Genomic DNA, 21,190 nt, shown 5'->3' on the forward strand with positions numbered 1-21,190 from the left:
TGTTCTGACCTGGCGTTTACTGGGATGTAAATTACTTAAAACTTCACATAAAAAGCTCAGTTCAAGTCAGGATTAATAATGGAATCAAATGAAACTCCAGAAACACATTTCAAATCTGGTGTATGCTTCAATGAACAGTCTGCATTTAATTGAAGGATGTTTTCTTGACTCAACTCATTATTTATTCCAACTGTCTGACTGTCAGACGGCAGCACACTTTAAAAAATCTTTATCTGCATCACGTATTCGGAATGAAGCGACCGATTTGCAGCTGCAGGGTGAACACGGCCACGAACACAAACAGGTTACGACCATGAGCTGTCTTTAGCTTTCTGATGAGCGGCAGGGCATTCCTGACCTCGCTGCACATGCTAACAAACAGCAGTGAGCTCATGGGGTGTAAATAGCATGGTGGGAGGGTTGTAGGGGGGCAGCTGGGGTATAAAGAGGACCGGTGTCCAAGAAAGACCCACAACACACAAGAAACCGGGGGAGCTTTGGGTTCTCGAGTCAGGATCTGCAATCAAGAAATCCCAAACCAGGCTGTTTGTCGGGACCTGACTTCCGGCGCTGACATGATGTCCCAGCATGCAGCTTTGACCAGCCTGTTCGGCGATGACCCTTTCTTCAGCCAGGAGCAGCTGCTGTGGCCGCTGCGTCACGAGACTCTTTCCTCTCTGCAGCAAGACTTCTTCAGCCGGAGAGTAAAGCTGGCTGAGAGCCTCCTGAGGGAGCTCCATGATGGGCCCCAGCTGCTCAAACTCAGACCGTTGCCCCTCATCTCCTCAACACTGGCCAGGTACGTACGGTAGCCCAGTGTCTCAGTAGCAAACACACCTGATCTGGTGTGTGTTCAGACTGATAGCGCTTTTCCACTAGCACCTACTTGGCTTGACTCGGTTTAGGTCGTTTTGCATTACAGTTGAGTACCACCTCATCATAGGTGGAGTTACAAAACATTCTCTGATGACTCTGATTCTGATCCACGTAACTGATTCTCTTTCAGGCTGACTGACGATAAGGAGCAGCAGAGAGAGATTTGCAGCACAGAGCTGCACAAGGACGCCCAGCAGGTCCCCAAAGCCAACAACGACCTCCTGGTGACCCTCGATGCCCGCGGTTACGCCCCAGGCGACATCACTGTGAAGCTGGAGGGGCGGAGCCTGGCGGTGGTGGCCATGAAGCAGGCCGGAGCAGAGGAGAGCCAGTCCTGCTCCTCGGCCTCCTCCAGCGCCTCCTTCTGCTCCTCGGCGTCCTCTCAGATGGGCTTCGCTCGGAAGATCGACCTGCCCGCTCACCTGGACCTGTCCGGCCTCTCCTGCTCCCTCATGGATGACGGACAGCTGCGCATTCACGCCCCCGTGGCCCAGCAGCCAATCAGCGAGGACCGCCAGGTGCCCATTCGCTTCAGGACGTCGCTGGAATTTCCCATCAGAAAGGATGGAGCAGAGTCAGAACACACAGACTGATGCACACGTGATCCACACTTTGAATGATTATATATGTTTAATGCACACACACACACACTAAGAGACTCTGTGACGAGTAAAGTTTACAGTTATTGAATGAAGAGAGTTTATATTTTATAATTATTTGCAATTTGTACAAACTGTTACAATGAAATAAAGAATGAATGGAACTTTTGTTCAGGACTTTTGTGACCACACGATGGTGCCAGCAGCCAACACATGTGGAGGGTGGTGAAGGAGGAGGCGGGAAGTGTGAGGAGGACAAAGAGAAGAATCTTAAATTATAGCATTACCTCCACTTCCCCTCAGGTGGCTGAATTAGTAACCTTTAAAAGGTTCCAGTGACGTTTGGTTTCCTGGGGGGGGGGTTATTTGCTGGCGCGCCGAAGCAGCTGACGACAAAAAGCAGCAGTTTAATGTTTTATAAGTCCAGCCCCGAGGCTGTCACAGCAAGAGGAGAAATAAAGACATCAGGGGGAAAATGAGAGAGAACAAATAGACACTTTTTAAAGGGTTACTTCAACCAAATTCAAAAACACAGTTATGTTTTGGGGAAATAAGTTGTGAGATGGAGCAATTTAGTTTGTGATGCTAAACCTGCAGAGAAACAGAATTAAAGATGTTCAACAGTAGCATCTCTTTTAAGAAGCCCCGTTACTCCAACAGGTTTAATTAATCATTTATCTTCATGACAAGAACTTGGTCAGTTTATTTGCTTTAACTATCCTTGTTTTGTCTAGAAGTTAACTGGACTCCACCTGGGACATATGGAAAGGACTTGGACACCTTTTAAAAACATTTCTATGTGTATGAAGAAGTCCACCAATCCACAGTGCATGTCAGGATAAAGATCAAGCCATGAAATCCAGGAAATCTCAGCAGACCGCTGCGATTAAATTGCAGTGAGAGCAAGAGTTTAAAATCATTTCTAGAGCTGTGAGTTCCCAGGAGCACAGTTACCTCAATAATTGTGAAATGGAAGAAGTCTGAAGCCACCAAGACTCTTCCTACTGAGTGACCAAGAATTCAACGGTTTCTGTAACAGAGATTCAGAAATCCTAAACCTAAAGAAGAACAACCAGCTGACACCCAACATCTGGGTGTTTTTTGCTCATTTGTCCTCACTGTGGGCTCATTTTTCACTGCAATATAAACTCCTGGAAACAGCACAACCATGACTAGAAGCAGAGAGAGCTAAGAAATGTCTTCTGAGCTGTATGGAACACTATTTCATTTGATCACACAGCCTGCAGTTCACACTAAGCTGCTGTTGGTCACGGCTGAGTCACTAACAGCTTCTCGGTTGTATGAGCTTTTAGATTTTTTCTGGAATCAGGTGAGGAAAAAAACATCTAATTTAATGTTGATTAAAAAGTCACAATTTTAATCTCAATTTGGGTCATTTTCCCAACAGAACAGCACACGTAATTAGTGAAAGAAATATTGGGAAGTTGAGTATCTGTTGATTGTTTGTATTTTTACAGTTTATTAAATTATGAAATTGAGGAATTTTTTGTGAAAACATGATTTCTAACCTGCAGACTTCAAGGTTCAGAGGTTTTAAATGCAATGACAGCCTGAAGAGACTTAAAGCTGCAATTTGGGACCAAACAGCTTCCATAAAGTACTGAATGACTGTGGGAATTTTAAACTTCTCAAACTAGATTTCGGTTTTTAATTTTTAATAAATTTGCAAAAGAAATTTAAATGCATGTTTTCATTTTGTCACTATGGATGACTCAGAGTAGACTGATGAGCAAAAGGTCAGTTTTATCTATTTAAATTAAAGCTACAACACAAAATTTGTTGCAAAAAATACTTTCTGATGCTAGTTTTTCCAGGTATTTGATTTATGACTTCAATGTGACCTCAATCATGACGATAAAGTCGAATTATCATCTATTTATAAGCTTCATAAAAGTAGAATTCCTGGCAGAGCTGATGGATTGGACTGTGTACTCATGTTCATGAACAACATTCAGTGTCATTGAGGGTGTTCCTTATGTTATTGTCCTCAACAGAGTCGGGACTGAGTTTAATTAGAAGTTCTGCTTAATCAGTGAACATTTTCATTTTGCTACTGTAATTTACAGTTGCAGAAATAAGGAAGTAACCCCTGAGCTGCATCTTCTCACTGAGTTTGCTACCTCTGCAGATATCTGCCATTGTCTAATGTACATTTTATACAGAAACACTCTTGGTTTGTCAGTTTACTGCCTGAGCACACACTCAGCAGCAGCGTTTGGTGGAATGGTGAAGCATATTGTTTTACCGCCCTAATCGCAGCATTTCATGTCAGTTTGACCTGCATTTCCTGGGTCCTGAGAGGATCCTAACACCCTCTACTCAGTACATCGAAGCATGTGAATGTCCATGCATGTTGTGCACTCACACATTAGCACATTATCCTTGTGTCTATGACTTTAAACTCCTTTAGTTTCTGTGTTATTAAGACAAAGTTCTCTCTCACTCTCACTCTTTCTGTCTCTCATCAAATTTGTCGTAATGTTGCTCCCAGAATAACACGTCTTCACGGGCTCTGCAGGGCTTTGTTGTGTGTAGGTGTAAGTGATTGTGACTGCGCATGTGTTTGTGTTATGTATGCATGAGTATGTTTGCATGTGCGTAAGTTCTTGCTCACGCGTGTGCTGTGACATCCAGAGTGGAAGCTTTTCTCTGCCAGCAGTTATACAGGTGTGTGTGTGTCTTTGTGTGTGTGAGAGAGAAAAGCACACAACACACCCGACTCCCATGACAGAGCCCCGCATACACACTTTTCTGGGAAATGACTGCACACTCGCCTTGCCGACAGTCATGAGGTCATAATGAAGATGGATCCTGCAGAGCGGCGAGGTGCAAGCTTTGTTTCTTCAGGAGACAGACTTCCTCAGAGGAGGACGCTGTTTACACGCTCTGTCGCTTCAGAATATACAAAACATACAAAAGTCTCATCTCAATAATCTGATTTGTGCATGTGTTTGTGCTTCCAGCCCTTCAGTTTGATGTTGAATCCCTTCTTTGATGCGGTGATGGAAGCAGTGGAACAGGCTGTCGAATGCAATATCTAACTTTAGGGGTTTTTCTTTTTTTGTAATTTTGGGCCCGATATAAGGATGCTTGTCTGAGGTTTGCTTAAATGATTTACCAAAACACTTCACTGCAAGCTTGTCATAAACTGCTGCAGTCTTCCAGGGCAGAATAATCTTCAGAGCTTCAGTGGGAATCAGCTGGATTTCTTATCTAAGACGTTTCTTCAGTTCAAACTGACTGATGGGGAGTTTTAGAGTTTCATAGTCTATGCTGCTTTCAGCTTAATCAGATAAATCCAACCTGTGCAAGCGGACAATGATCAGTGGAACGGCTCATGAATCCACAGCTGCTCACACTGAGGCAGCCGTTTCAGGTTCATTTGCAAAATGTCATCGAAGTAGAAAAAGAGGAATTTGAACTGTTAAAAATTGACATTACCAAATTAAAATGTGCTTAATTAGCAGTGCTACAGCTGTATACACATTACAGATCCATCCCCTACCCCTGTCCAACATGCAACAGGCTAAAGCCAAACCACAAAGATTAAAAATCCTTCACAGAATGCTACATTTCAAAAAAGTCCCTTGCATGCGCCATGATATTGTTCCACTTGCTTCTTTATTTCAGTGCCATTTGTTTGTTTGTTGCCCTGTCAGTAAGATTAAACAAAAATGACTTGACTGAAATGCATGAAATTTGATAGAGACATGAATTTCCTCATTAGGTTTCAGATCACGGGCTGCACAGTGAAGTAGTGGTTAGCACTGTCGCCTTGCAGCAAGAAGATCCCCGGTTCAAATCCCGGGGTGGGCCTGGGATCTTTCTGCATGGAGTTTGCATGTTCTCCCTGTGCATGCGTGGGTTTTCTCCGGGTACTCCGGCTTCCTCCCACAGTCCAAAAACATGCTGAGGTTAATTGGTCACTCTAAATTGTCCGTAGGTGTGAATGTGTGTCTGTATATGTAGTCCTGTGACAGACTGGTGACCTGTCCAGGGTGTCCCCTGCCTTCACTCGAGTCAGCTGGGATAGACTCCAGCACCCCCCATGACCCTAGTGAGGATAAAGTGGTGTATAGAGGATGGATGGTTGGTTTCAGATCACTTTCTTTAAGATGGTAATGTCTCTTAGTGGAGGATTGCCCTTCTAGTTGTTTTTTTTCATTTGTGGAAGTTTTGTCTCTGAAGTCAAATGGGATCTTTGTGCTGCAAACAAATAGTTCCATCATGCTGGCTTCATATAACTGGCAGTTTTAGCACATCTACTATCAAAAAAATGGAAAGTGCATATTTTTTGAAGCAAAAATTGGAATGTTTGGGCTCCAGGGTGCAGCTCAAAGACTAAAGGCATTGGAGTGTAACTTTAAGTCAAGGACAGGCAGCTTTAGGGACCACTTCATCGTCTCTCTGGTGTAGTCTGACTACAGACTCTGTAGTCATTCTGATAATCATCAAAAGCTGGCCTTTAAGGAGAGAGAGGGGAGCTGTATAAAAAAAATGAAAGACAGTTTTTGAAAATCTCTCAGTGGGAGATGTTGATAATGTTGGTACTGATAAAATGTGCCCCAAATAGAGATCCACGATGAGAAGGACAATGCTTGGCTCCGTGCAACTCCACACAGCTGCCAGTCCCAGTGTGAAGTGGGTGGGAGTGTTGGATCGCTAATAATGGGTGGCATGGACACCCACTACGCGACATCATAAAGGAGTGGTGGGATGGAATATCCGACAGAGCGTAAATCCAGCTTTAACCTCAATCTTTTAGCATTAAATCATGGATGTAGCCATGATGTGTGTATTTAAAATCCTTTTACATCAGCCGAAAAAAATGAGATCCCGAATACAAGCAGCCGAGATGAGTTTCCCCTGTAGGGTGTCTGAGTTTAGCCCTAGAGACAAGCGAGGAGCTCGGACATCCGGAGGGAGCTCAGAGGAGAGTTAAAGCTTCTTTGCGTTGTAAGGCGTCAGATGAGGTAGTTTTTCAGGGCATGTCCAACTGGGAGGAGACCCCATGGTAGCTCACTTGGTCTGGGAACACCTCAGGATCATCCAGGAGAAACTGGAAAATGTTGCTGGGAAAAGGTACCACCGAGACGACATGTCGACCTTGGATTAGCAGATGAAAATACACTGCCTGGCCAAAACCACCTGGATTTAACTAAATAATTAGGTAGGAGCCTTCCGTTGGATAATTCCTGCAGTGATGAAACAACTTCTTTAACCCTAGCTGATGCAGTGAGGAGCTTCTCATTTCTTAAACAACCATGTCAGAAGGTGTCCATGTTCTTCAGAAAAACCTAAAACCATCAGCGGAAGGTTGATCTTGGACACGGTTGGATGTTTCAATAAGACAATGAACCCAAACACACATCGGACGTGGTAAAGAAATGGTTCCATCAGGCTGGAATGAAGGTTCTAGACTGGTCTCCCCAAACTCCTGAATTAAAGCCATCAAGAACCTGAAGAACCAAATCAGAAAGACGACAAATTTAATGTTTGATTTGTTGTCTTCATGTCTCAGACTTGAGTCATTTAAATTGATAGTATAATGATACTGCCACCTCCATGCCTAATGGTAGGTATAGAGTCCAGAGGAGTCGAAGATAAACCAGTGGATGGGGGCATCAGGGCAAGAAGAGAGGTGGATGAAGTGATGCCCTCATCATGGCTAGTGTCTACCAGCCTGTGGGGGTTAGGGTTATGATCTGGGGTTGGTCAGGTTCACCAACGTCATGTTCCCAAAGAATGAGGTCAGCTGATACCTGAAGATACTGAATGAACAGGTCTTTACATCAGTGGAGGTTTTCTTCATGTTCCAAGATGATGAATCCAGGATTCATGGGTTCACATTGAGAATGAGTGGATCAGGGAGCATGAGATGGATTGTCCTCCACAGAGTCCAGACCTCAGACCCACTGAGGATCTCTGGGATGTTCTGGAGAAGACTTTGTCCGACTCCCCTATCATCAATATAAGATCTTGGTGGAAAATTTAAGCAACTCTGGACAGAAATAAATGCTGTGACTTTGCAGAAGATTATAGAAACGATGCCACAGAGAATGAGTGCCGTACTCAAAGCTAAAGGCGGTCCAACAAAATTTTAGAGTGGGTGACTTTTGTTTTTGGCCTGGCAGTGTAGATGATGTACTATAATATGCACCAGCACCACCAAGCCGCCCACCGCTGGGCCTTTGAGCTATCTGCTGGGCACCTCGTCATGACTGATCGTATGCTCTGGGTCTGGGACTAAACCATGAGCTCTGATAGTTTTACTTGAGCTGCTAAAATCTGCTGCTCTTTCCAAAATCTGTCATCAGAAGAAAAAAAAATTACATCATCTTATCATTATTTCTATTTCTCCTTCTGTGTAAAACAGACTTTTAGAAAAGATAAAAATCAAATGTGAAATCTACCAGCATTACTGCTGTAAAATGCATATGTGCCACGCTTGAATGGAGGCAGTTTATTCTAATATACGAGGTATTCAATTTCCAGGAGTAAATGAAAACAAGTACTTCTGCTTCCTCCATAAAATGCGCTAAATGAAATTGTGTTCAATAAGAACACACTGTTTAAACACACACACGGCGGGGCGGCACAATAACTCAGCAACACATGCAGTAATGGGCTGTTACATCTTAATGCCACAACACTGCCTTCAGCTGGATACCTGACTAATGTAGAAATGTCACGGCAGCACTGGTGTAAGCAGTGCTGAGAGATGCATCCTGCAGGCTTAATTTGGTGTCTTCTTCCCTCTGGTAGCGCAATAAAACGATCACTCTTACATCAGTGTGTGTGAGCTGCTCTACTACCAGCTGCCAAAACCTGATTGATGACTTGAATAAAGATGAGATCTGTGTGGCTAACCTGGAGCAGATACTCCACGGCGTGCTCGCTGTGGAACAACCATGTTTCTGATTCTGACCCTTGACTTACATTAATCTCAGTTTTGACAGGTTTCCTTCTTGCTTTATTCACAGTGTGGTGTGGGAAGTAAGCAGAAGACACTCCAACGCTGCCAGGGTTTATATATCTGATTCCCACTGGGCCTCCGATGCTAAAAGCAGACGGGCTTTTGTCAGTGATCGTGAGTCATTCTGGATCAAGATGTCACCAAATGGCAGTAGAGTTGTGACATGTTGAAAACTGATTCATCAGAGGTGACAAATGTAGCTTTGCCATGTTCTGTCGCTTTCACGCTCATAGAATCCAATGTAAACAAACAAGTCTGCAAAGCTGCATTTTACGCTGTTTGATGGGAAGCATGCGGGTTGTTGTGGATACCAAAAAAAAACTGTCAATGGAGTCATAGAACCAGGAATGCTGCTTGTACAAATAGCAGCAGATGTTGATGCTTTATTAGCAGGAAACGTTCCCTTTTATTATTTGCCTGAATCGTTTGGGAAGCTTAATTTTTACTCATGTATTTTAATGACAGAGTTATTTTGTCGCCTTTTTGAAAATGGGATGTTCAAAAACTAAAACTGTGTGAATGGATAAAGACTTGAGTTCTCTCTCTGAAGCATAACATTCATATGCAGCAGCTACATTCTCAATTGAGGCAAGTATTTTCTCCCAGATTATGATGTGTCACAAATACATTTTTAATCAACATATCTTCAGGCAACCAATCATATCCAAGTCATTTTGGCTCTTAACCCTTAAAAAGCCGGGACCGAGTATACTCGTTTCACGCTTACTCGTACACACAGCCGAAACCGAACATTCTCGGCTTGCTAATTAACATAAAATATGCACACACCCGTATGTTTGAGTCAACCAATGGTAAGACATAAACATTGGCCCCAAATTTGCTTATTTCAAATGATAAAGCCGTATGACCCGTTATAACGAAGCCGCAATTACGAAATTCTTATCGGGGCCACGTACCGGCCGAAATTCAATATGACGAACGTCTACGACAATGCGACCTCGCAAGACTTGATCGATATTTTTATGGATTAGGTGGTTTTAGTATATGTTTTAGTATATGTACTTCTCCAGAAACATGGCCCTGTAAGGGTTAAACCTAATCAAACATTGAGTGAAAACAAAAGTAGCAGAAAAATGAAAATCTGGTCTAACACCAGTGGTCCAACCCAGAGTCCAGTCCTGGGTCAAAGTTCTGCGTTGGCATGAAGCCACCACCAACCCTCCAACCTCCTGACATGGACATAAAGGCTTTTTGAAAGTGGGAAGAGTTCCTAACATGTTATTGTGTTATCTTAGAGGGAGAAAATACATTTCTTTTAAAACATAATTATGGCTGCAGCATAGGAAAGCAGTTTCTGGGAGACAGGGTTGAATACTCAATAATAGATCACAGAAAGTCCATTTTTTTAGTAACTTGGGATTCTTAACCTTTAAATGGACTGACAATTCATCACCTGTTGAGTCTCAAAAGTCTTTAAAAATGGCACTTATGTAAATGTATATGAATACACTTGCAATCTTTATCCACTCATTTGACTTAGTAAAATACACAAAATTAAAATTCCTGTTTGACCTGGACTAATTAAAGATGCTCACATCTGGATTTGATACTATCGAAAAAGTTAAAGAAAATAATCTGTATTGGTAAAAGCCTGAAACACTGGAGGCAGCAGTTACTGTATATGACCCCATCACTACATCCACATGCCTGACTGGGCATAATGTGTGGTGGCAGCAAAAAATAAATGCTTTTCTTCTGGATAAATAAAGATGAAAGAAGTCTCTTGTTTTTCAGTTACACCCAACTAGTCCTTGGTCAGCCTCGTCTACCAAAACTTTGTGCATTTTCAATTGCGTTTGCCAGATTACACTTGCTTGTGATGTTTCACAAATACTGTCCAAATAATTGCGGCATTTATATTTGTTGCTTTCCAATTTTTACTTTTACTTGGTACCATCTATATCCACCGTCTGCCATGTTTCTTTTCCTGCTTCCTGTATTCCACTTCCTGACCGTCGACAGTCTTTAGCTAGACTTCTTTCTTTAAGATGTTGTTGTTTTTAGCATTTTTCTGCCTCCTCTATCAAAGAGGCCAACAGGTGTGTGAAGGATGTCAGAAGATCGATGGTTGAAATGAGCTTTATTGATCGGAGGAAGGGCCGCAAACAGGAAAGCCCCACGGCTCTTTGTCCACCTCTTTACCCCTCACTCATTTCTGTCTGATTTCTGTCTTGCGTTTTCTATTTTGAGGAAGTCTTTTTCTCCCAGTGTTCCTTTTCTATTTGTATGATATGTCAAAGATCAAGGATATTTATTGTCATTGCATTTCTACAGTGAAACTTTGTTGGCACATTAAAAAAACAGCACAGTATAACAAACAACAACAACTTCATTTAAACTAGTATTTCAAAAAGGGTTAAGAGGTGCAATGTCTGCTTTGAACTGTCTGTACGTACAGTATAGATATTTTTCCTATATTTCCCACCAACCTTCTTCTTCTCTCCCACCAACAGCTCTTTTGAAAAGACCTCTGAGAGTTTTCCATCCAGGATCAGGTTGGAGCAGGACATAAGCTCACGTTAAAGCTGTTTCTGACACATCGTAAATAGATGCAGTATCCTGTATTACGTTTGATAGAGCCCCATACCCAAGGGAAGTGGTCTGTCAAGTGGAGGTGCTGAAGTTTAAGACTGTTAGTCATGTCCCACATTTCATCCCAGTTGCAGATTTACAGCAAAAACAAAGGACTTTGGTCGTCATCCAGATCTTCCCTGATAGATCCCAAGGCATTCCCAAACCTGTTGTCTCCAGCATATTCCTGGGTCTTCCTCAGGGGTCCTTCCAGTTGGACGTATCCCAATAAAAAGAAGGCGTCCAGGAGGAAATCCTTCTCCGTGGTACCTCTGAATGTCTGAGCTCCTCACCTTTTCTCTAAGGAACAGACCAGCCAACCACACAGAAACTTCATTTCTGGCCTCTTTGTTCTTGCAGTTTAAGTGTTTCAGTCATGAAGAACAGAAGAACAAATTAAAATGGGAAAATTCCAAATAAATTAAGTGATTTGGGTTCAACTTCCTCTTCACCTGGACAGCCAGATCTTGCAATCCATCTCAACCAGACACTTGGAGAGCTTCGTTACTTGGTAATAGGACTAAACAGGCCATCCAACCACAACAGAAGACTGGGAATAATGGTATACACTATTCAGCAGACGCAACCCTCCAGCCCCAACAATGAAACCAAACTCAAACCATCCAAATCACTCGTGCGCTCTTCTTGAACTTTTCTGCTACGTTAGCTTCCAATCCTAAGAGAGGAATCAAATACCTTTAATAAACCTGGATTCCTGGTAACAAACAACCTCATCTAGATTATGGGATACCTCCTGGAACCAACTCCAAAGCACTGGCATTGGTTTGCTGAACATCAGTTGTTAAAAGCTAAAGATTAATTATATAATGCTTTATAGAAGCTCATTTAAGCAAAAAGATCAAACCAGAAGCATCCAAATAAAGAGAGGCGTCCTAGTGTTGCAAAAGGTGAAGTTCTATATCAATCCACAGATAAAAACAGCATCCATATATAACCATATACCGTATATATATGGTTTGAGAAGCTGTGACTACCTCCTTTGAAGCATTTCAATATTTATGCCTTCAGTAGGAACAAATGGCACCAAGGTCAGGGTGGGGAAGACAAAAATGAGTTGAAAAATAGTCTTAGAAATTGAGTTTTAGAGGTCAGAAAAGGTCCCTGGATTGAAAAATGACTTTAAAAGAGCCGTTTGATTAAACAGAAACAATCTTCTCCTCTTAATTTGTAATCAAAACTTTCCTCCCAAGCTCACATTTGTCCTGCACGTGTATTAAAGTTAAAAAAAACTCTGTTTGCTTTTATTTTTTCCTTATACATATGGCCCTTTTGATTTAGACCACGTGTTGCCAGTTGCTGAGGTGCTGATATTAAAACGGGACCATGAGAGACTGATGGTGTCAATAAGAGAAGATAATGAAGTTAGCAGCTAGCTGGAACTCATTCACTGCATAGTAGTGAAAAGGAAAGCAGGAAGTGTAATAAGATGGCTGTGAAAGCAGAGCTCGTTCATCTCGGCTATTACATTATCCGTAGGTATAGAGGGCTAGAGGTGTGTTTTCTGCACTTTAGTGGGATTTTGAGCTGTGCAGAGAAGGAATCGAGTGCAAGACATCAAGCAGTTGGAAACCTCATATAAGAGCGTATAAAGGAGCAAAGCTGGCGAAAACTGTTTTATTACTACGGCGGACCAGACACATGCTATGGAGTCACAGGAGTGCCACATCAAAATATAAATAAATAAATAAATGTGGAAATATAAAGAGAAATAAATAGATAAATAAATATATAAATGTGGAAATATAAAGAGACATAAATAAATAAATAAGTAAATAAAAGGAAAAAACTGAAACAATAAAAGCAAAGACAAAATTTTCCTTTTTATTTATTTATTTATTTATTTCTCTTTATATTTCCACATTTATTTATTTATTTCTCTTTATATTTCCACATTTATTTATTTATTTATATTTTGATGTGGCACTCCTGTGACTCCATAACATGCTGAACTGAAAAGCCTCTTATACATTATACTGCTCACTGTTTTAATTTATTCACTTACTTTTCACTGTTTTATGGTGCAGAAGTTAGGAGTAACGTATAATCAAACATTATATCTCGTAAAAATATTACAAAGAAAGAAAAAACGGGGAATATAATGAGCACACCGGTATGTTGTTTTCAAAACAAGTGATCTGAATTTTAGCGGTTTAGCTCATTTTAGGACCACGTAGATAATGCTCAAAGCAAACAATAATTTGCTCTTTAATAACCTACCACAACTGTTCAAGTGCAATGTTGGAAACTACGAATATACTAACGATATTCACATTTTAAAAAGTAATTTGCCACCAAGAAGGGTTGATGTCCATCAGTTTGACTCAAAATCACAAAATGAGTAGCGTTATGAAAACAGTTTTAGAATACATACACAAAAAGTCTAAAAAAATCCAACGATATGGAACAGTAAAGGTGTTGTTGGGGTTTCTAAAGAGGTATATGAGGCTAGAGGAGAATAGAAAACATTAAAATGTAAAATGTACGGACACGAAGCAGGCAGGAAGCGATGAGTTCAAATTTATCCTGCTGGCTTTCACGCTCATTTCATTTTCTCGCTTTTGACGCCTTTATGATAATGTGGCATGTCTCAGATAAAGCCATCAAATAAATGAATAAATGTGAAATGCATGCATGTAAAACTATAGAATAAGAGGCTAAGCGAGAGATGTGCACACACACAGATGCTCCCAGCAGGGTCCATTAGAGTGACGTGTTGCTTGTTGATACGGCGGTTATCAGTGAAGTCTGGCTGTCATATCGTCCTGACAGAACGGAGATACAGATAGAGGAATCACAGACTTAAATAAACACCGAGAGCCTCCTGAACATCAACGCAGGAGTGGGGATTTAAAAGCGTGTGTGTGTGTGTGTGTGTGTGTGTGTGTGCTCAGTAATCAGTCATAACATCTGTATTTATATTAGGATGCAGGTGTATGAATGCAATCATGTGTGTGTGTGTGTGTGTGTGTGTGTGTGTGTGTGTGTGTGTGTGTGTGTGTGTGTGTGTGTGTGTGTGTGTGTGTGTGTGATATTGAGTGATGTGCAGTGACAGGGACAGCACAGCGGGTTTTTTTTTTTATCAGCGCTGCTTAAATGCTTCCTGCCACTCTTCCTCCCCGCTTTCAGCCGTCCTAACCTTTACAAGGCTGCTGTAGATACGATCAGACGTGTACACACACTGATAGATACGCACTTTTTTCACTATTAATATAACGCATATGCTCCCATTACCGAGGGAAGTCTGCAGTCATGTGGACGAGCAAACATCTGATTCTCTTTGAAACAGTACAGAAAGAAAAAAAGTGATTTGCTTAAGCAATGGCACATAGAAAAGACTTTTTGTACCAATTTTCCCCAAAAAATTTAAATAACAGATCAGTAGAAAAGGAAACCTTAAGTAAGAATTGGACTCAGTGGTTCCTGATTAGGTATGAATGATTAGAACCTCCTTAAAGAGCCTCTAGGGTTTGCTGTTATTGGAACATCTAAAGAGCTCTCCACGACCTTCAGAATAAAAGTTGAGGATGCTTATTAGTGTAGCTAGGAAATTTTATACAGAAGTTAAACATTCGGCTGCAAGAAAATCGAGTGGTGTAAATTTCAAATGACTGCCAGTATCTCCAGACTGACCGCTCCAAAAAAGTGTCATTGCAGGATCTGCAGGTAGCTCTGCACCTGACGGAGTCAGAGCGCTGCAGTCACAGAAAAACAGGATTCACTGACTGAAAAAAGTCTCTGTTTAGCCAAGCAACGGCAAAACCAAAGATAGGTTTTAGGAGAAGAATCTTACATCAACTGTGAAGCCCAGGGATGGAAATGAAACCGACAAGATCCAAAAAATGACATTCTGTTTATCACTGTGGCTAATCTAAGAAAAACCTGGACAAGTGTTCATCCGTTTGTTGGAGAAAATGACATAAAAACCTTCAGAAACCTCTATTTTGGTGCAGGTCTCCTTTAAAACTGCAACGACTGTGTCCTTCTAGTTTTGATCTCCGGCTGTATCCACCTTCCTCGGTAATGGCGACATTTTAATACTTTTGCATAGAAGTGGATTCATCATAAACTGGAGCAAAATGCCCTGTATGAGAATAAAAAAACGTTCAGTCATCTGGGGATAAACTGGCGTCTTTGAAAGCAGCATGCGTCACTGTCTGTGTACATGTGTCATGGACCTGCAGCAGGTGTTGCCACAGACAGACAGACAGACAGAAAAAACAACAGACAGACAGACAGACAGCCCAGGGCAGTGAGAGAGGATAAAGAGATCGCTGTCATCTTCACTCTGCATCCCAGACTTCACTCCAGCTCATCTCTGCTGTGAGATTACACACCTACGCTTCCAGCATCACATCAAACCAACGATATGTGGACAAAAAGCCACAAATATTGGACGAACTCGCAGACAAAATTAAAGCAGAGGCAATCCATGGTGAATTTATAAAAAACACTGACAGTGCTTACTGTTGGGAGACTCCTACATTTGAGTCTTTTACTTGCACCAGCTTAGTGCAATTCTCCAGAAATATGCGCTGCTGAAAGATCAATTCCTCCACAAATCAGAGCAGACCAGGTTGGAATTGTCTGACCTTGGTGAAGCACCACAAACTAAACGTCCTGTTGAAGATCAGACTGCCCTACCCCCAGGAACATGTTTTGCAAGAAGTTTGGTGGCCTCAGAGTCACATCTGCTTCTTTGCAGATGACGTGCTTCTGTTCATCAGACTGTGATGTATAAAGTCTGGTTTTCCTCGTCAGAACCAGGTGGATGAACCCGTCGGGATATGGGGTGAGTTGCTGCCTTAAGTGATATAGTTTATCACGAGATCTTGATGGATCGGTGCAGCGTCAGCAGTGATGAGGTCATTGCACCAGACTGTTGTAGTGAAGTGGGAGCTTAACGGGCAGGTAAAACCCTCCATTAACTAATTAAGGGGGCATGGCTCAGTGGGTAGAGTGGCCATCTCACAACCAGAGGGTTGCAGTTCGATCCCCCGGACCCGTCGTGCTCATGTCGAGGTGTCCCTGAGTAAGACACCTAACCCTAATTGCTCCTGATGGGTCGTGGTTAGCACCTTGCATGGCAGCTCCCGCCATCAGTGTGTGAATGGGTGAATGTGATGTATCATATAAAGCACTTTGGATAAAAGTGCTATATAAATACAACTATTTACCATTAAGTAGTAGATCTAAGGTCCATTCTTCACACATCAGGACCTCTGGGAAGTGATCCAAAATATTAGATTGCATGCATTTAAAATGAGTTTCTTGTAATATCAGCATCAACTACTGCAGATGATCCAGAAGGCAGCATCATGTTTGGTTTTCAGCCAGCCACAAACAGCTCATGTCACCCATATCATGTCTGTTCAGATCGCTTCACTGGCTTCCAGTTGCTGCCTGCATAAAATTCAAAACTCTGACACTTGCATACAAAACTACAGTGAGAACAGCTCCCTCCTACCTGAACTCTCTCATTCAGGTCTATACTCCCTCCTGCTCACTACGCTCGGCCAACAAAAGGTTCCCGATCCAACCACCACAACGAGGTCGGTCCATAGCTGGACTCTTCTCCTCTTAGAAGCAAACTCTGTTCAATCTGCAGAGTCCCTCTTAGTCTTCAAGAAAAGACTGACAACTCAGCTCCTCACTGAACACCTTTACGCTGGACAGACGGCAAAAAAGGAAATTAATAAGTCAATTTCCTGTTTCGTCTGCACTGCCTGTAGGAACCACGGTCCTATTTTCTGACTTGAACTTGTTTTATGGCTCTCATAAAGGCTGTTTTCTCCTGACTGGATCCTTGCTTATGCTGAATCTACTCTCAGATGTACGCTGCATTGGATAAAACCATAAATGAAATTGTAGAATTGTAGAGTTTCTCCTGTTGGGTGTCTGGGTTCAGTCATCGAGGCAGGATGAGGAGCTTGAACAAATAAAGAAGCTCAAAATAAATTTGAGTCAAAAGGAGCAAGACAAGGTGGTTTGGAAGTTTCCTTCCTTCTCTGCGACCTGACTGTGAATAAGAGGAAGAAAACGGATGAAAAAATGATGCAGTTTTCCTTCAAAGCCAAAACAAAGAGCTGAAAGATGCTAGAACGCTTTGTAGAAATGAGTGATAATAGTATCTCTGTGGGTTCATCATTGTGGAGAACCCTTTAAATATACAAACTGAGAAGTAATCTACAGGTTCATACAACAACATCGATGATAGCTGCTTTAAATATTATGGACTAGCCGACAGTGGAACACATCCTAAATTAGATATCAGTGTCAATCAATATCAACCTCTCTGTAAGGTCAATTCACTTTCAGGAGATTCACTAGACTCAGTATTCCACTCAATACACAGTTTTTGTCAGTGTCTTTAAGGGTGTTTGCATGAGCCTCTGTGTGTCAATGTCATTTTCCAGATCATTTCAGTTTCATTCTGTCTGTCCTCACTGCTGCTGAAATAAAACCTGTTTCTGTCTTTATCATCTGTCTCATTTCAGAGATTCAGCTGGATTTTAGTGCATGGAGTAAACATGGAGTCTGGGATCAACAACTACACACACACACAGAGGCAGTGATTGCCCTTTTAGCAACGCATTATTGCAGGTCGTCTTTGTGGAAGGAACTACGGTGTGTTGGCTTCTCCAAACAAACTACTACAGTAAGCTGCTGGCTCCTGTGTTTGTTCAGGGAATAGACAGAGGTCGAGAGCGAAGACATGTTTGTAGTGCTTTCATTGACTCTGCTGGAGACAGAAGGAGACGGAGAGGTTAATCTGGATGAATGAGTAGATGGTTGTTCGTAAACAATGAAATATAAAGTCTACTGTGTCGGTGTCTTTCCTCCATTTCTCACCCAGTACATTTGCATTTTTATTCATATCGGAGACGGTGACTCGGGGATGAATCAGAACACCATTCAGTTAAGTGCATTGCATTTCCTACATCTTCATTTGCCAAAAGGATAACAGAACATTTGCTGTGAGATTAATTTCTTACCTTCCAACTGAGTCATTTGTTTCACTTCATGCACACGCGGCACTAAAATTAAATTGCAGGCACTTTAAAGCAGATTAAAAGTAATTGATCTGTATTTATGTGGGGTTTTCTTTCAAAGATATGTCGTAATAAAGCAGAATAATTGCATTTGCTTGATTGTATTTCATACTTTTCAGTAGAAACTTATATCTGATTGCATTTTTCTTGCCTAATATTTGAATAATCTTGTGTTACATTGCATAATAGTAATAAAATAATAAATGAGTGAAGGTTTTGAATAATTAATATCCATCATATCAGTTGTAGTTTGCTGAAATGTAACACCACACTGCTATTAACACAAAAAAATACACCCTGATACAAAAGTGTAGAACTCCACCAGCTCTGTTAGCAGATGTCTGCTTATTTTCAGTCTGTGTAACATTATCCACACTGGAATTAAATGGAAGTTGACTGCACATGGCAACTCAAAGGACCTAACTGCATTAGACAGAGGGCTGATTTTCTTCATTCATTCATCCCCATTGATGCCAGCAGCTCAGGGGCGCTCCACTATTCAGACTGAAAAACAAAAGAAACCCGAAAACAAACAAACCCACAACATTGAATTCTGACCACTGCTGCCTCAAGAGTGTTTTAGTCATATCTTAGTCGTTGTTTTTAATAGTTTAAGTCACAAAAAATTGAAAAACATTTCATTAAATTTATTTTTGTGTGTATTTTTATTTTTTATATCATCCAAACACTTGGAGACAACAGATGCTGAAATCTTTGTACACCGTTACCATGGTTACATGTATTAAAGTTATTAAAATAAGAAGAGATAAGTCGAGTCGAGTCGAGTCGAATTGAATCGAATCGAGTTGAAATGAGATGAGAGAAGATAAAATGAGATACGCTGAGATGAGATAAGATAAGATACGATATGATGAGATGAAATGAGATCATAGAAGATGAGATAAGATAAGATACGATATGATGACGAGATGAGATGAGATGAGATGAGATGAGATAAACTGAGATGAGATAAGATACAATATGATGAGATGAGATATGATGAGATGAGATGAGAAATGATGAGATGAGATAAGTCGAAATGAAATGAGATCAGAGAAGATGAGACAAGATACGATATGATGACATGAGATGAGATCAGATCAGATAAACTGAGATGAGATAAGATACAATATGATGAGATGAGATGAGATGAGAAATGATGAGATGAGATGAGATAAGTCGAAATGAGATGAGATCAGAGAAGATAAAATGAGATACGCTGAGATTAGATAAGATACGATACGATGAGATGAGATCAGAAAAGATGAGATAAGATAAACTGAGATGAGATAAGATACAATATGATGAGATGAGAAGTTGAGATGAGATGAGATGGGATACGATATACTAAGTCTTTATCAATCCCACAGCTGAGACATTTGCAGTGTTACAACAGCAAAGGAAATGTAGTGGTATCTGTAGAAATCAAAAAGTACTGATAGTTATTAATATTGTATAGATTTGTCTATATGTAGAAGTTCATACATTTCACAGATTCTTCTGAAAAGTAAAGATGTTCACAGGGTTATTCTATATGTGCAAAAATACTGATATCGTTCAGGTTCGTCAGTGAGTTCAGATTACTGATTTTGAACAGATTCTTGTGTATGTAAACGTACCAAATATTCATAACAGACAGGTCTGATTTAATTAATGTTACATTGGTGTTAATGGAAAAGGTTAATGTCACACTCTCCTGAGTAAGTCCATTTGTTACGCTCTAATATGTTCTAACCAGGTCAATCAGGCAAATATTGATCTGGTTCTTTTTAGCTGAAAATGAATCATGTGATTTGTGGAGATTTTTACATGTAAAACACAGACTCATGTTTTAGCCATCAGGGTATTAGAGGTCTGATTAATTCTAATAAGTATGTTTTGTAACTGTGTTTTTCTGCACATTTATTTTTAATTTTACAAGCACATTCTGGAAAAATAAATGCCTTTTATGTTTGAGATGCAGACACATGAGAGTTTTCCCAAACCTCTGGTCTCTCTGAATGCAATGAGGCACAATGAGGCTTCATGTTTCCATCCATGATCTCCTTCCTCCTGATCAGTCAGGCCTGGATGAGAGTCTCTGTTAACCAGCTGGTTATGTTCCCTTGTGAAAGCTCATTTAGCCCAGTAGGTCCACCATGTGTTAAATTCCTTTAGCTCCACTCTGCGTCTCTCTGAAGACTCTGGACTTAATTCTGTTCACTCACACGTGCACAGCCTCTGTTCCCATTTTCATCAACTTAACTGGTACGTTAATGACTCCAAATAAACTGCTCTGCAGAGAGGATGATCAATAAGAGTTATTGATCTGGATGAGGAAGTGCTCAGCTCAAGCATGTCCCTGGATATAGAATCTCTTTTCTTGTTTTCATTAGGTCCTGTGTAATTGGACTCGTCGTGTTCCCATTAGAGCAGCCGATCCTGCTGTTTAAAGCCTAAACTGTGACGTTACAATGACAACAAGGACAGTACGTCTAGCTTTAAGATGAACTTGAATAACTCTAGATAGAAAACTTGTGATTTATCTGATTGCTAAAATATCGCATTGCTATAAATTCTCTTTTATTCTTATATTGAAAAATAAGCCTAATTGTTGTGTCCTTTAATTAAAATGGTTCCTTTATTTTAAAAGAAAACAAAATTAATACAAAACAAAGTGGTCATTTTGGATTCCCACATGAAGCGCTGTTGAGGACATATTTTGAAAACTGTCACCTAAAAAACTCAGTAACAAATTTGTAAGACTAAAAGGCACAACTTTGGGACACTTGGGAGAATTTTTGAAATAAAGTCTCCTTATTGAAGTGACGTTAAAAAGCTGCACATTTTCTACTCTAGTCAAATTAGAGATTAAACAGCTTCCTAACAGTGTTGACCCCTGTTGTGCACTAAAGGGTTGAGGCCCATTTTACACGATTCTTGTTATTGAGCTAGCTGACTTTTAGGAGTTGTCATCCAAACTAACAGTGACTGTCGCCAACGATGAAAACTCTACTGGAATCAAGGACGAACTGTTTTTAAAATAACCAGAGATTTAGATGGTAAATCATTGAGTC

The 21,190-nt window shown here is 40.9% G+C and overlaps 1 protein-coding gene across 1 annotated transcript; it reads left to right on the plus strand.

Annotated features, from left to right (window-relative positions):
• The first annotated feature begins 488 nt into the window (after positions 1-488).
• On the plus strand, positions 489-1,639 carry hspb9 (heat shock protein, alpha-crystallin-related, 9). Its single transcript, XM_022203401.2, has 2 exons — positions 489-799; positions 1,007-1,639. The coding sequence occupies exons 1-2, from the start codon at positions 576-578 to the stop codon at positions 1,467-1,469; spliced, it is 687 nt and encodes a 228-aa protein (XP_022059093.1). The 5' UTR covers positions 489-575; the 3' UTR covers positions 1,470-1,639.
• The last annotated feature ends 19,551 nt before the right edge of the window (positions 1,640-21,190 follow it).

The sequence above is a fragment of the Acanthochromis polyacanthus genome, chromosome 2 (genome assembly GCF_021347895.1).
Source record: "Acanthochromis polyacanthus isolate Apoly-LR-REF ecotype Palm Island chromosome 2, KAUST_Apoly_ChrSc, whole genome shotgun sequence".
Lineage (NCBI taxonomy): Eukaryota > Metazoa > Chordata > Actinopteri > Pomacentridae > Acanthochromis > Acanthochromis polyacanthus.